Source organism: Vitis riparia, chromosome 4, assembly GCF_004353265.1.
Source record: "Vitis riparia cultivar Riparia Gloire de Montpellier isolate 1030 chromosome 4, EGFV_Vit.rip_1.0, whole genome shotgun sequence".
Taxonomy (NCBI): domain Eukaryota; kingdom Viridiplantae; phylum Streptophyta; class Magnoliopsida; order Vitales; family Vitaceae; genus Vitis; species Vitis riparia.
This window is the reverse complement of record NC_048434.1, coordinates 10332651-10348919: the sequence shown is the minus strand read 5'-3', so window position 1 is coordinate 10348919 and position 16269 is coordinate 10332651. Positions and strand designations below refer to the sequence as shown.

Sequence of the window (16269 nt, the reverse complement as noted above, 5' to 3'; positions counted from 1 at the left end):
TTTTTTTACAACTTTCCCACACTTTCTCGGTGACCAAACACAACCACACCACCAAATATAACCACAAAACTTACAGAGAACACCGGGGGCAATGGTTTCTCAGATCTGCACTTCACTTCCTTCCTATTGGTGTTGAGGCAAGGATCTCCACCTCACGATCAACATGCGGGATAGTGGCTTTTCGGGCAGAGGAGGTTTGATGCAGAGAAGAAAAATGGGAAGGGAAGAGAAGAAAAACGGGAAGGGAAATGGAAATGGGGGAATGGATTTTGATATCTCATCCTACGTGTTCAAAAGTGCCGTAGAAATTGAATTATTTTCCAAACTATGGTATTTTAAATATTATTTTTTTTAATAGCAGTATATTTATCAAGAATCCTAGAATTTTCCCCTGGACTTGGACAATGGCCAACGACTTGACGAAAAGGCAAACAAATGGCAGTACCTATTCTTACCATCATCCTTAAAAGTCATTGACGAGCACAACTGCTCCCATGTGGACGACTTAAATGACCAAAATATGCCTCTTCGAAGCTGACCGCCATTGAGCTCTTTCCACCCATCCCGTCATGTTTGGTCCATTTGAAGATCGATCTCTCTCTCTCTCCAACGTGCATGACACTCATACTCGTCAAATACAAATCAGCATTTTAGAAATTTCTGCGGTTCAGCTGTAGCTAGAACTATTCAGACTTTACTAAAACTTCATTGATACGACTCTATGCTTCCTAAAATTCACCCCCAAACTCTTTAGAAGGGCTTCTATATATTGTGAATGTTTTGTGTAGTACATCTAATTTTGCTTTGAATTCTGAGAAGATTAATGACACTGCTCAGCTGAATATATATATATATATATATATATATATGGTGAACTGAAGAGAAGAAGACAACAGAGATGGAATCCAAGGGCTTGGTGTTGTTGATTACAGGGGGAATATGGTGGTGGTGGTTGATGAGAGTAGCAATTTCAGACCCACAAACAAACCTACTAAACGAGGGATGCAGCACATACAACGCCTCCAGCGTTTCAAACTTCTACAGCAATCTCAACGCCACCTTGTCGGACCTCAAAACACAGTTGAACGACAACAAACACTTTGCGACTGCGGAGAGAACCAGAACTGGAGACTCTGTGTACGCCATGGTGCAGTGCAGAAACTACATGTCCACTAAGGACTGTGTGGCTTGCTTCACTGCCGCTCAGTCACTCATCCGCAACTGCTCTGCTGCCAATGGCGCTCGCGTCATCTATGATGGCTGCTTCCTCAGGTAATTATTTTATTGGTTGTTTTTGTTAAGGAGAATAATATGGATATTGAGCCCAAATTCTTCAACATCAAGCTTTAGCAAAATTGGCAGTTAATATAATATCAGAGCTTGGTTTAATTTGCATGTTTGTTTCCCTATTTGTTTCTCCCCTTTCCCCTTGCATTCTTTGGTATCTCTCCCCCTAATTTGCAATTTTATGTCTCCTTAATTTGCATTTTTGTCTGTCTGTTGGATATATATGAATCTAAATTCTGCATATCTCTATCTCTCCAAGTGCGGGTGGTGAAGAAGGGTGTTAAGAAGCATAATATACATATCGAGCCCAAATCATGCAAGTGTAAGTTTTTAGGAAAATTGGTGGTTTAACAATTTTATTCTTTTGGATATGAAAATTATCTATTGCTTCACTTGGGTTTCTAGGTCTTTCTTCTTCACCAGATGAGTACTTGGTTATGACATTCAGATAGAATTCTACAAGATATTCCTCTTTCTGCAAAGAAATATGAACTTTTGGATTGTTCATTCGGTTCTTTGTAGGGTGAAAGTGATGTTAATGCACTAATCCCAGACTAGATATGTTAGTAAGAGCAGAACACCCCACTGACTTACCTGGATGCTCACATTTCTCCTTAATTTGAAAAAAAAAACATGCCTGATTTTCCCTTTTCCATTGCTTTTAGGAGGCAGAGATGTCCTTTAACCTATAGTTTGACACAACTTTCTTATTTGCTTCTTTTATTAAGATATGAGAGCAGCAGCTTCTATGACCAAGCCACTCTCCCCGGAAATGCTGCAATTTGTGGGAACCAGACTGCATCACAGGTGACTGCTTTTCAAGCAGCAGTAGAGGGACTATTAGCAGATCTTGAAGTTGCAACACCCAGAATTGATGATTTCTATGTGGCATATAAAAAGGAAGTGGTTGGAGGTGGTGGTGCAACAGTGTATGGGATGGCCCAATGTGCTGAAACAGTGAGTCCGAGCGCTTGCCGAGAGTGCTTGAAAGTGGCAAATGGCAACATAAACAGTTGTCTTCCCAGTACATATGGTAGGGCTGTTGATGCAGGATGTTTTCTGAGATATTCAAACACGCCTTTCTTTGCCGATAACCAGACCACTAATATCACACCCTTCCTAGAAAAGGGTGAGGCCTTGTATATCTTTGTTCTTTCCAATTTGAGCTACTGCTAAAAGCCTAAAACTCGCTACTGGTGATCCATTCCACCATGTTATGCTATGCAAATTGACGATGTTGCACTATTGCAGGAGGGTCAAGCAAGAAGAAAGCTATTATTGGAGGAGTGGCCGGAGGTGTAGGCCTTCTTCTTCTTATCAGTGTTCTGTTTTTATGGTATCAGCAATCAAGAAAGGCAAAGGCAGCTCCTAGAGGTAAATTAAACTAAGGTGCACCATCATGGTTTCTGAAAAAAACTGTTTTGTCTTTACTATTGGACAAATTTGAAACTTTACAAGTTCCCAATTTCTTGCAGAATTTCTTTTCCAAGGATCATTTTACTGAACATTAATTATTGGCCCAAATTTTCTAATTCTTAGTCTGAATTTTCAGCCAAGTAGAACATGAATAAGAGAATGTGAACCACTTCTTCACTCTTTAATCAGTTCCTTCAAGCTTTAACCCTTCTGAGAATTCATAAATGTTTTCCTTTTATCTTCGTTGTAACTTAATTTCAATAACCTTTTTCCTTTTGGCTTGCATTCATAACAGGTGATATATTAGGGGCAACTGAGTTGCGAGGCCCAGTTAATTACAGTTATAGAGACTTGAAAGCTGCAACAAAAAATTTTAGTGCAGAAAATAAGCTTGGAGAGGGAGGTTTTGGTGATGTCTACAAGGTAAAATTCAATACATATTTATATGACTGGTTTGATGTTTATTGTTTTGGGCAAGTATTCATAGGTTACTTGGAACAGGGCACTTTGAAAAATGGGAAAATGGTTGCAGTTAAGAGACTATTTATAGGTCAACCCAACAGGGTAAAAGCAGATTTCGAGAGCGAAGTCAAGCTTATAAGCAATATTCATCATCGCAATCTCATTCGTCTTCTTGGATGCTGCGGCAAAAGATCAGAACTACTTCTTGTCTATGAGTACATGGCCAATAGCAGTCTTGACAAATTCCTATTTGGTAAGTTAAACTCATCCAGAAAATCATAAGGAGCTGCTGTGTTGCTATAAATTTTGTATGCATTAATCTTGAGTCCTCAAATAGGTGAAAGGCGAGGAGCTCTCAACTGGAAACAACGACTTGATATAATTGCTGGTACAGCTAGGGGTCTTGCCTATCTACATGAGGAATTCCATGTGTGTATCATACATCGTGACATAAAATCCAGCAATATTCTTCTGGACAATGATTTCCAACCCAAAATTGCAGATTTTGGGCTGGCAAGGCTTCTCCCCGAGGACAAGAGTCATCTCAGCACCAAATTCGCTGGAACATTGTAAGTCCTATGAACCTACTTCACTTTGATATTAATGCACTGTCCCTGTATATTAGTATGACCATCATGCTTATCCTGCATTTTAGTCTACAGTTGCCTAAAGCAAGGGGTTTATGCGCCATTTGCTTATATATTTTATCTCCACCTGCAATGGTGATTATTGCTATTTAATTCTCTTGCTTCAGGGGTTACACTTCACCTGAATATGCAATCCATGGGCAGTTATCTGAGAAGGTTGATACCTACAGCTATGGTATTGTCGTCCTTGAAATCATAAGTGGCCGCAAGTGCAATGAAATGAAGGCTGAACCTGTCGGTGAATACTTGCTTGAACGGGTGATGTATCATTATCATTCTACTCTTACATGCATGATTTTCCTTTGGATGCTTTTAAGCCCGTTTGACAATGATTTTAATAAACACTTCTAAGATTATTAACACTAAAAAAATTTATCATTCAAATGTTAAAAAGACTATAAACGATTTTTAGAATCACTATCAAACGCACTTTTAGTCTTGTATTTTGAGATCATTATGTCAATAGGCATGGAAACTTTACGAGGATGACAAGCATTTGGAGTTGGTGGATGAGAGCTTAGACCCTGAGGAATATAAAGCAGAAGAAGTGAAGAAAATCATAGAGATCGCTTTGATGTGCGCTCAGTCATCAGTTTCTATGAGACCCACAATGTCTGAAGTAGTTGTTTTGCTACGCAGCAAAGGCTCACTTGAGCATGGACCCCCAACTCGGCCTACTTTCGTAGAATCCAGCAAGAGAAATCCTGGAGACACTTCCATATCTACGGGGTCCTCTGCTTCCAATGCCACTGCCTCTATTTCTCATTTCTCGGGTCGATAAATCACCAAGTGTGAGGTTGGTCATCATTCTTGCAAGTGATCCGCATACAAATGGAGCCATTAGAATTGGTCAAAACAATGCACCACATCGCATTAAGATCCTAATGCAGTATTCTTGTAATGGTGTTTACCAAACTGTTTTCTTGTATTTATTCTAGTATGGGAAGTGACCTTGTGTGAGATTTGCCATAGACCATTCTAGCTCACTGCTACCAGTTTTCTTGTGGAACTAGTCAGCTTTCATATTTTTTACAGCATTGAAGGGACAAAAGCTCATGAAGAGACATGGAACCTGAAAACCCAAAAACAAGGACCCAGGATAAAGGCCTGGAGGCTAAAGAATACCCATCCGTAATGATATCAGAAAAGAGCAAGTCCAAACAACATAAATAGAACTTTTCCAGCACTCCAAGCCACATTCATTCCTGAGCAACAAATCATGAAAGCTCAGACAAAATGAGCTCCGGAATTTTAGATATTGACAACCAATTCCTTGGAATCACCTCCCACAATTCCTGAGGAATAGTTAAAAATGCCTAACCTCATCATCCAGTGAGGTTAGATAACCAGACACTTATCTTTGAGGAAGAGGTACAAGCCACAGCCTTGGTTTTTTTGTGTAGGGATTAAGTTCACTTGTCTATTAAGGTGTTCACACTCTTCCCTTGCCAGACTAATCTTGCAGGGTTCAGAAAGCTCCGGGCTGTTGGCCCCCAGTCTAGCGTTAAATCATGACCCACGCCCAACGCAGTAGTCGTCCCAGGTGTAGGGAATCATATATTCCCAACCCAGTAGTCTCAGGTGTAGGGAATCAAATACAAAAGCCATAACAACAACGATGGTATGGACTAATTTTTAATGACCGAGTCTTGCACCATTAGTTGTAGTGTTGATGGGAATGGAGGTACTTAGTTCCCTAGTGTGGAATGGTTAAGGCATAGAGACGCATTATAACCTTATTGACACTTTCCTTCTAGATAAGAAGACTTTAGTTACGCCTAGAAGATGGCTAGCAATGAGGAACTAAATTTGAAACCAAAAAATCTTTAACCAGAAAGTCTCTCATCTTGCTTTGGAGGATCAACTTATTATCTTTAGAAAAGGGAACCTTAGTTGAATATTTGATGCAGCAGGGATTCATGAATATTTAGTAAAAAGGACTTGTGGAACTGGAGGAAAAAATATTTAAGTCCATGAACAACTGCCAGACATCTGATAAATCTGACCAAGAATGGTAACTGTTTTGCTATTTGCTACTCCCCGTGGGGCCTTGATTAGCTTGCAGTATTGGAGGTTAATATTATCAAAAGCTGGGGGCTGAACTGTCATGGCAGAATCAAAACCATTGTCAAGGTTAAGACTCAGAACAATTTAAAACTAGACGCTCAGAGAAACACCATCCCGGAGGATCTAGTAATACGGAATCCAACTCAAAGAAGAGTTTTTTTTGCTCCAGTTGCTTTGGGATGCAGCAATTTCTAGTCCTTTCAAACAATGGTGTGTTTTTCTAAGGGCATCCGCTGAGTCTAATTTTCATTCTCTGCCTACCCATTAAAAAAAAGTTGCTATGCTAGATTTTTGTTAAAATGAAGCCTGCAATATCACTTTTAATTTTCTATGCCCATAGTCATAGTTTCTCCATCCCCATTTGGAAATCATGGTTAGGTTGGAAGCTGTCAGCTTCCCTGGCATCAAAGAAATACTCTCAGCTGCAGATCATTTCACTGACTCACAGTTCTCTCCAAATCATCTTTCTTTCCCTAGCGGCTTCTCCCCATTTCTCTTAGAGACTCAAATCCAAATTCACTGAGAGCTGGGGAAAGAAACAAAAGATGTAGAAGGTTAATGGTAACTAAGAACTCACTTCATGACATTCGTATTATTCAACTTGAATGAACATTTTACCATAGATTGATGCATTTCAGGTGTTCCTTTGTTCTCCGGTTTGTATAATGTCTTGGTTAGTATATTAAACAAGTTTTATGCTCAAATTTTATTGAGAGAATTACCTAAAAGGGGTGACATTTGGGGTTATAGAACACAAACAAATAAATTAATAGTAAGTGTAAAAGAAAGAGAGTTGACAGAATAACTTAGCCATTTATTAATAACACATATAGTATTTCATCACGCTCGGAGCTCCATTTATTCACTTGTAGGTAGATGGAAGAGCCCCCCATATAAAATGAAAAACTAAGCCCTCATAAACACAACAGAAAGTACAGGACCATCCAAAGCCAACAGCCTCTTTCCATTCTGAACAAGAATACCAGCGGACCCACAGTCGAACTTACAAATTGGACACACATCCGTAGGACACCATGCCAGATAGTAGCCTTCTCCGTTCCTCTCAATTCTGAAGTATCCAGTCTCACCTCCGGTGACAATCAATCTCCTTTGTGTCTCAGGGTCTCTCTCCCCTAGTCTCCATGCTGTGGACTGGATACAGATTGTGGAGGCAACAAATTGAACACTGAAGTCCCTGGACTCCCTGATAATCGTCTCTTGCTCGAAGAATGGTGCGAATGTAACAGTATAGCCTTGTGAGGAAGCTTGGTCTTCCTGACCAACATACAACGGGCACGACCCATTGCGATTGATCAAGGTGAGACCGCCACCAGAACTATTACTACTGGGCAGTATGTAATACTCTACACCACGTTGAAGAGCCTGTCCGGAGGTGTCGAGCACTGGAGAGTTTGTATCGTTGCATCGTTGAGCCACTGAGGATATGGCCATGACTAGCCATATGTAGCCCACAGCTCCAATCAACCTCAACATGATTTTTCTCAGACAAGAAGGTTACAATCTGCTAACAAACTTCTTTTAGGTCATATAATTCTTGTGTTATATCCATGGCTCTATAGTTGACTATATATAAGCTATTGAATGGAGACGTGGCACGTCTGCAAGATGACACGATGGCAAAAGGTCCGTACACGTGCCGGGTCAAATGAAGCATTACTTGTACCATAAGGTGCCAGTATGAGCCTCATATTTCAATGCCTTCCTGCACGATAGTCATGCATGTACAACAGTTCACTCCTTGGAGAATTGTTCTTTGCCACAAGGTAAGATATTTTCAAAGCCGTCACACATGGATAGTGTGGATTAGGATCATCATTTACAAATTTGTGTAAAAATTTCAAAAGTTCTTATCGCATTCCTGCGTGAGGTTTCCAATATTCAAACTAAGGTAGCCAGTTGATTAATTTCTACCTCTCTTATCCAAAACGTAGCCTAAATCCTAATTGCTTGAAAGGCATTTTTCTAGTCTAATTAAACAAAAAAAATTAATGCATTTGAAAGTGAAAAAGAAATGCATGCAAGATGTACAAAAGGAGGTGTTCATTCATTTCATTTTAGACATATCTCTAATAATTTAATTAAAGTAAAAAAGAAAATAACAATTTAAGTAGAATAATTAGAGGATGTTTGGTAAAACTTAATACTTATAATATTATTTAATAACTTAAGTTGGTTTTAAGATAAATTATACTTAAATTATCAACTTAAAACTTATTATTTAATTTTTACTTTAAGTATTAAAATTATTTGATAAAATTAACTTAAAACATATTTTAAATCATCAAATTAACATATTTATCTTTATAAATTATAAAGACGACAAAATAATTGACTGTTTTTACTTATTACTTAAAGTTTGTTTTGATTTTAAATAATACTATTAAGTTACTTTATCAAACTTATTTAATTTACTTAATGACTTAAATTAAATTATTAAATAAATTTATCAAACACTCACTTAGTGATATGAGTGCTCACAATATGAACATGAAAAGAGTAATGCTTACGCTTCCAGAATTTGGAAAACAAAGTTTGTATAAAGCCAATATTTTCTTCAATCTAATTTTGTTTCTTCTTTCAGTGGCTCTGAGAGAAGATTCTGAGCCAGAAGCCTCCCCCGCATTTTTAACCATTGAGTAGGTTCTCAGAGTGGCAACTCCAAAGGCATAGGAGGGCTTGGAACTATGGACTTTCTATGTTTTATTTTATTCATTTTTCAATTGAAATTCAGAATAATCCTTCAAAAGACAATATGGCTTGAAACATGCTCTGATAACAAACGTAGTGACGTTTTACATAATCGATACAAGAAATAGTGACTGGTTTTTTTACCAAAAAATGTGGACATGTAAGCCCACTTCTAAAGCATGGTGGCTGCTAATACCCATTTCAACGACCAAAGAAGGTGAATAAAATAATGTCTGATCATAAAAGCTACAAAATAAATATAGAGCAAGTACGTCTCAGGATGCCCAGTGTCATCACTACCATCATTCAAACCTTCTGCTAACCACAGTGGATCAGTGTCGCATTAATTATCATCATTCAAACCTTCTGCTATCACAGTGGATCAGTGTCACGATTATCATCATTAATTCAAACCTTATACTGATCTCAATGGATCAACAGTATTTTTGTTCTTTATGTACATGCAAAGTTTGGCGTATTTTGATAATGGAAGTTGTGAATTTTTATTTACTTAATTCCTTTGGAACTTTATATAAAAATATAGATGAGTTATATTAGGAAAGAAATAAAAAAAAAAATTATTGCTATAAAAAATATACATAGAAAAATATCCTAAAATTTAAAAAATTAAATATTGTTAATATTTGAGTTTTTTAGATTTATGGAAATATGGATGAGAGTGTATTCCTACTATTTGTACACTTGATTCTATGTATTTCTTTAAATATTTCCATTAAAATATGTATCTTTTTTATTATTTTCATTAATATGCCCTCTCAAGGTAGAGTGGAATGAATATGGACTCTTAACTTGTCATGAAACACGGTGAAGACATCCTTTAACAAAAATTTAAATAAATATATATCAACAAATTGAGAATATGTGGAAACATAGTGTGTGAGAATATGAGGAAACATAGTGTGAGACAAGAGTGCTCAATATGCTTAGAATGAACATGAAACATAGGATTAATTGGCATGTAAAGAGCATTAACATTGTCACAAAATAATTATGGTGGTCTAGAGATAGGCACAACAATATCTCGTAGAAGATAATTAATCTAAGTCAACTCAGTTACAAAGAAGGCCAAAGAGTGGTAGCCTACCTTGATACTCAAGGGAGCAATTGTTGGTTGTTTCTTTGAACACCAAGACATGTAATTTGCTCCAATAAAGACACAATGACCCATGGTGATTCTTCTTGTAGTAGAACAACCTACCTAATCGACATCACTAACCCAATAAAAAGATGTTGGACTGGTGGAGTAAATTAAAGTGTTGGGTTCCCTTAAGGTATTATAAGATGCGCTTTACAGCCTTCAAGTGAGCCATAGTAGGATTACTAAAATATTGACATACTTGATTAACTGCATGAACAATATCTGGTTGCATGAAAGTTAAGTATTGGAGGGCTCAAACAATACTACAGAAAGCATTAGCATCAGTCAAGACATTGTTCAAAGGAAAAGGCTTGTCAGCAAGAACTTGAGATGTGACAATGGGATTACTGTCAAGCATCTTAGTTCTTAAAAGCAAGTCATGTATATATTTATGTTGAGGAAGAAAGGCTTCCCTATTAAAATATTTAATGTCCACGCCAAGAAAATAATGTAAAGGGTCGTGATATTTAATTTCAAATCCATAACTAAGTTGCTCAAGGCGACTTGCAATATTAAATTGGTTATTGTTGCCTAAAACAAGAACATCATCTACATATATGAGGAGAAATAGTAATGTTGTGGGTGCGATAAATAGTTGTAATAGAAACCGTGTTAGAGCAAAAATTATGAGAGGTGATCAAACTAAGCATGCGACACTTATTTCAAACCATGTAATGATTTCTTTAATAAATACAAATAATTAGGAAAAAGAGAATTAATAAATCCCAAAAGCTATCCATGTAAATCGTCTCCTTTAGATGCCCATGCAAGAACCCTTTCTTTATGTCCAACTAGTACATCCTCCAATCGAAAGAAAGAGATAGAGCTATGATAAGACAAATAATGCTTGGTTTAACCACAGGGCTAAAAGTTTCATCATGGTCTACTCATGATACCTGTGTGAAACCTTTTGCAACCAAAAGAACTTAACACAATAATTAGAATCATCTTTATACTTAATACAATATACCCATCTGGAGCTAAAAACATTGATTTCAAATGGTTGAGTAACAAGCTCCCATGTGTTATAATCATGAAAGGCTTGAAGTTTATCTTTCATGATATTAATCTAGCAAAAATCCTATAGAGCAATCTTTAAGGTCCTTAGCTTAGATGGAATGGGATCATGCACACAAGAAGAGATTGGTAATGAAGTGGCAAAGGCAATGTAGTCACTGAGATAAAAAGGTGGTTCTCTAGCTCCAATGGGTTAAGTTTGTGGCACTAACTCAATTGGAAAAACTTGTGACATGACATTGTGTTCAAGTTGAATTTCAATAGAAGGAGAAGCATATGCAAGATTTTCATCTACAATTGGAGTTGAATTCTCTAAAGTTTGAGTAGTTTGAACCATCGAAACAAAGGCAAAATTTGCAAGAAAATTTGAGGTGTAGTTATATCATTCAAGCTAGGTTGATTTTCTTCATTATTTCCTACAATATTTGGAATAAAACTTGCAATAAAATTAGGATTACAATAATAAGGGAAAATATTAAAACTTTCCTCTTTGGATTTTGTCAAACTTCTTAGAATTTGTGAATCAACCGAGGAGGTAGTTCTCTTATTAGTTGAACCTAACCATTCATTCAAAGAAGGAAAGTCAAATATTTCTAAATTTGTTGAATTAGAGACCACATGTGAGGACTTATAAGGAAAGGTGTCTTCATCAAAAACATGTTTAGAATATAAGCACACCTTGTTTGGGGCTTCAAGCATCTATAACCCTTATGAATTGAGCTACATCCAAGAAAGACACATGGATAAGTCTTCTTAGTAAACTTTGAATTACTTTGATGTTGTAGTGATGGAAAGCATGACATCCTAGCACTCACAAACCAATGTAGTCAAGATGTCTTTTGTAGACCCTAAAGTAAAGGCTAGCATTTTTTAAAGTTGAGGATGAAAACCTATTTATAAGATATACAACCATAAGAAAGACTTCAACCCAAAAAGATAATGGCAAGTTGGCATGAAAGAGCATGGTTAGTTTGGTTTCAACAATATGTCGATGTTTTCACTCAACCACTTTGTTTGGTCAGGAGTTCTAGTACATGAAACATGTAATTCTATTCCATTATTTTAAAGATGTTCAAAAAATATATTAGAGTTGAGTTCTTCTCCATATCACATTGAAATATTTTAATTCTTCAATCAAACTGATTTTCCATCGATTTTTTAAACTTATGGAAACAGATAAAAAAATTCAAATTTTTGTTTGAAATGAAAAAACCATGTGAATCATGAATAATCTTCAATAAATATCGTGTAGTAATGAAGACGTTGATTTGTAGTCACAGGAATCAGGCCTCTAGTTGAACTTTCATTCCTAGTTTAAATATAATAAAAAAAAATAATAATAACACTATGGAATGAGAGTTCACCACAAGAAATTAAACTAGATTGTTTGTTGTAACTTTTAGTTCTCAAAAAAAAAAAAAAAAAAAGGAACTAACAATTATATAGTGTTTAGGTTGTCTCCACAAGGAACTTTAGATTAACAATTCTAGAGGTAAGGGTTTTCGAAGTGTGAGTGTTGGTTAGGAGCACAAAAAATGATTTTGTAAATGAGAAAGAGAACTGGAAAACTGAAAAATAAAAGTGAACTCCAAATGTAGAAATTCATTGAGATTCCTTATCTCAAGCTCAACTCGCTAATAGTGTTATGACCATGTGCATGCAACTTAACCACAATTCTTTAAAATATTAAGCCTTTTTACATAGCAATTCTGGTCAAGAAAAACTAGAGAAAAAGTCACTATGACTTTTATAGTACTCTGGGTATCGTCCTCAAGGACTGACCTATGGAAGTTGTCAAACCATATCCAAATGATTGTTTTTTGCCTAATTTCTTAAATTGAAAATGTGTGAAATGATTTGACTAAAATTAAATTTACTAAAACAAACATAAATAAATTACAAAAGAATTATTGGTTTCTAATTTAAATAATTCAATATTAGGGGTTCCACAATCCAATTTTGGGTGTAAGGCCTCAAGAAAAAACAAGAGTATCAATTTTAGTTAGTCTTAGGGTATTCAAGGTTAAATGAGATCAACTTGAGTTCCATAACTCAAAGTTGTATCTGTATCTTATCTTTTAATATTTTATTTCATTATTGAAATACAAAATAGATGAATGGATATGAAAATTGGGTTTAGGTTAAGGATTTAGGCCTTTACCACTTTGTATAGATTTGTCTTAGGATAGATAACAATAACAAAAATCTCATATAAGTAGGAATCAAGAATTAGGAAAAAATTCATTGTATCAAGGATTGGGCTATTGTACCATCCCCTAATTTAAACTAACATTAGAGGATATCTTTATTTTATTTATTATGTCTCAACCTTTCATTCATTTCATTTTTAGTTCAATTTTACCCATTGTTTTCTCTTGGCCTTAACCCTTAGGTTTTCATGTTTCATACCCTAAGATGGCTTTTTAGCCTCTTATGATGGTGATTTCATCCATACAATCTATTAAAGAAGAATGAAGAACCATTTTTGAATAAAAGAAATTAGAAGCAATTTATTAAAATAGAGAAAACAAATCAAGAATTTTCAATATCGTCTTCTACCGCCAAGAAAATCCAAGAACATCTAGGAATATTCAAGAACTCCTAAAAATGAAAACTAATGCCCTACGTATAGGCCAAAAGTTAAGTTGATATATGGCAAGATATTAGAGAGCATGTAAAATCTTCTTTCCAAATCAAAGGCTCTCAATCAAAATTGTAAAATTCTGGATCACGAAAGTCTTTAATGAAAATATGTTAATTTCACATGAGGATGCTACATTTCACATGGTCATGCAAAATAGAAATGGATTAGCAGCATTCCAACATCATTCTGGTGTATTTGGCACGATCATATGAAAATTCGCACAATCATATGAAAATTCGCATGTTCATGCGAAAATGATTCTCATATGTTTCTAAGTTGTTATATAATTTTAGCTCTCTAATTCATTTTGCATCATCATGGAAAAATTTGTATGTTCATGCAAAACTGACGCTCATTGGTTTCTCTTTGTGCAATTCTCTTCAATCAACCATATCTTCCTTTTTTTCAACTCTAATTTGCACATTGTTTGAAGCATTGGACTTCTGACTTTCCAAGCTTTGAAACAATATATGTCTAAAATTAACTCGAAAAGTACTCCAAATTTTACCTTGAAGTCATAGTACATGTTACTGCTAGATTTTGGGTTCAAATTAGAATGTTTGAACTTCAAGCTATATCTTTTAACCTTCTTTCTTCTTCAAGCTATATTTTTTAACCTTCTTTCTTGTGTTTGCTTGCTCTCCAACTCTTTCCATAACCTTCATTTCTCATCTTTCATGCTATGAATTTCTCCATTTTCATTTGTCAAAACTTTCCTCATGTTTCACACTCTTAAAGCTTATTCTAAGCATATCTAGTCTCTTCTCTACTATGACTAAAAATGACTTCTACAATTTGCATCTTTTTCATCATTTAAACTTGAGATTTAGCTCAAGATATATATTAGATTCATAACTAGGGTCTTAGCAATAATTCAAGTTAAGTTGAGTGAGTTAAGTCTTTATATTTGCATAATTCATTCCTATATGAGCCATTAGAGCACAATTTGTGGCTCCAATCATAGCTTTAGGATTGAGCCAAAGGCTTATATCAAAGAGGTTCTAGTTGACATGAATATAACCACCTCAACAAAGATCAACTCAGTCTAATTACTCTCTTTTAGATCTTCATAATCAAATGATTTATATGGATTCCTCCTTATGTCAATAGGTTTGTATTTAGTTTATAGAATCTTTGCAATTGAGCATAGGTATGTTGCCAAGGTTGCTTGACTTACAACCCTTACAATCTTCGCAACATATCCTTTTCTCTCTATGGTTATTCTTTTGGTCATTGTAACCACTGTCAATAGTTAGATTCTTTTAAATTAGGCACAAATAAACCAATGGTGAGTTGAACTAAGATATGGAAACCTCAACTCCCCTCACCCCTTGAAGTGGTAAACACTGCCTAAACAATATTAAAGAAATGAAAATAGAAAATGCTAGTCTGTAACTGAAATTAAAAGACCAAAAATTAATTATATTAAAAACTATGAAAGATTACAAAAAGAAAAGAAAATTCAAGAATATAGTTAAAAACTCAATTACTCCTGCTCCTACTCTTATGAACAACTATCTTAATGATTTTCCCAATCATCCCGCTATACTTGTATATTCATAGTTCCCATTTTTACAGTAAAAAATCTCCTTGTCTCCAACTACTTGAGTGATATCTAATCTAACACTGCCTCTTGCCCATGCTAATAATATGCAACCATCATTCTTGATGTGTTAGTGTGGAGTTGGAGGTAGCACCTCTCTTTTTTTGTGTGAACATGGTGATGTTGATGGATCAGTTAAAGTCCTAGAGGCACTATTAGTTGTGTTGCCTTGATAAGTGTGTTGAAGATTGGAAGGATTAGGAAGAGCTAAATGTGAGGAGATCAAGGCAATGCAATGGTGTAAATGTGTTTTAGGGTGTGCTTTGTTGTTGGAGGGAATTGCACACTTATGATATTGAGGAGGCATGCCTCTTTATTGGTGAGAGAATTATGCACTTATGGTTGTGATAAGGTGCTCTTTGTGAGAATCATGTAGGAATAGGGCAATAGGGTGCACTTCCTTCTTAATGCACTTAAAATATGTGTAATATTGAAGCTCTTAAAGGGGTGTATATATATATATATATATATATATATGTAAAGTTTGAGAATATATTTAATATTAAAACAATATCTACTGTACTAAATAATATTGTTATAACCCAAATAACCTAATTTGTTTTAGATGTTGTATTTGAAATGTTTAGGATTTTTTTTTTCTTTTTGATAGGTGAAATGTTTAGGATTATAAACAAAAGGATGTGATATTATTATAGAGTATCATATCACCTTATCATAGTGTTTTGAGAGATTTTTGCTAATGTTGTTATTTTAAGTTAGGGTTAATTTCATTTACATCTCTTAGGTTCTACTTAAATACAACTAGTTAATTTCATTTACATCTCTTAGGTTCTACTTAAATACAACTAGTACCTATTTCATCTAACTTTCACTTACCCACATCACTCAAAATAATAAGGGTATTTAATGAAATTTCAAACCTATAAGAACTAGATATATTTAATCAAAATCTTAAAGAAAGTAAATAAAATTAATCATTTTAAGTTATTAGTGATTGCTAAAATTAACCATTTTAAATTATTAGAGGTTGTTTTCGATATTTTTGCCCAATATTAACCTGCATGACTTTTAAAGAAATTTTTTTCCCTTTTCCCTTACCTCCCTAGCCCTAATCAAAACAATTCACCCTTTGAAGTGTTATATCAATGTCAGCCATCCTCTTGGATAATTTTTCCTTTCATTTTTTTTCTTTTACATCCTTTCTATGACTCATTAAAAAAAAAATGTCATTTAAGGGATTTTATCAGGTGGATAATTCTCAATTTAAAAAAAAAAATCCCAAACATAGCCTAAAGGC

General features: G+C 35.1%; 2 protein-coding genes across 3 annotated transcripts; one reads left to right on the top strand and one right to left on the bottom strand.

The window, feature by feature from the left end:
* Positions 1-661: 661 nt before the first annotated feature.
* LOC117912454 (cold-responsive protein kinase 1-like) lies at positions 662-4783 on the top strand. Of its 2 annotated transcripts, XM_034827032.1 has the most exons (9): positions 662-1272; positions 2016-2416; positions 2539-2661; positions 2999-3126; positions 3205-3418; positions 3503-3553; positions 3668-3734; positions 3920-4070; positions 4279-4783. In XM_034827032.1, exons 1-9 carry the CDS (start codon positions 899-901, stop codon positions 4591-4593), a joined length of 1824 nt encoding a protein of 607 aa, XP_034682923.1. In that variant the 5' UTR covers positions 662-898; the 3' UTR covers positions 4594-4783. The 2 variants fall into 2 exon arrangements, with proteins under 2 accessions (XP_034682923.1, XP_034682922.1); XM_034827031.1 differs by having other exon boundaries at positions 3503-3734.
* A 1889-nt stretch (positions 4784-6672) lies between these two features.
* LOC117913074 (alpha-amylase/subtilisin inhibitor-like) lies at positions 6673-7392 on the bottom strand. Its single transcript, XM_034827980.1, has one exon. The coding sequence runs from the start codon at positions 7371-7373 to the stop codon at positions 6786-6788; it is 588 nt and encodes a 195-aa protein (XP_034683871.1). The 5' UTR covers positions 7374-7392; the 3' UTR covers positions 6673-6785.
* Positions 7393-16269: the final 8877 nt, after the last annotated feature.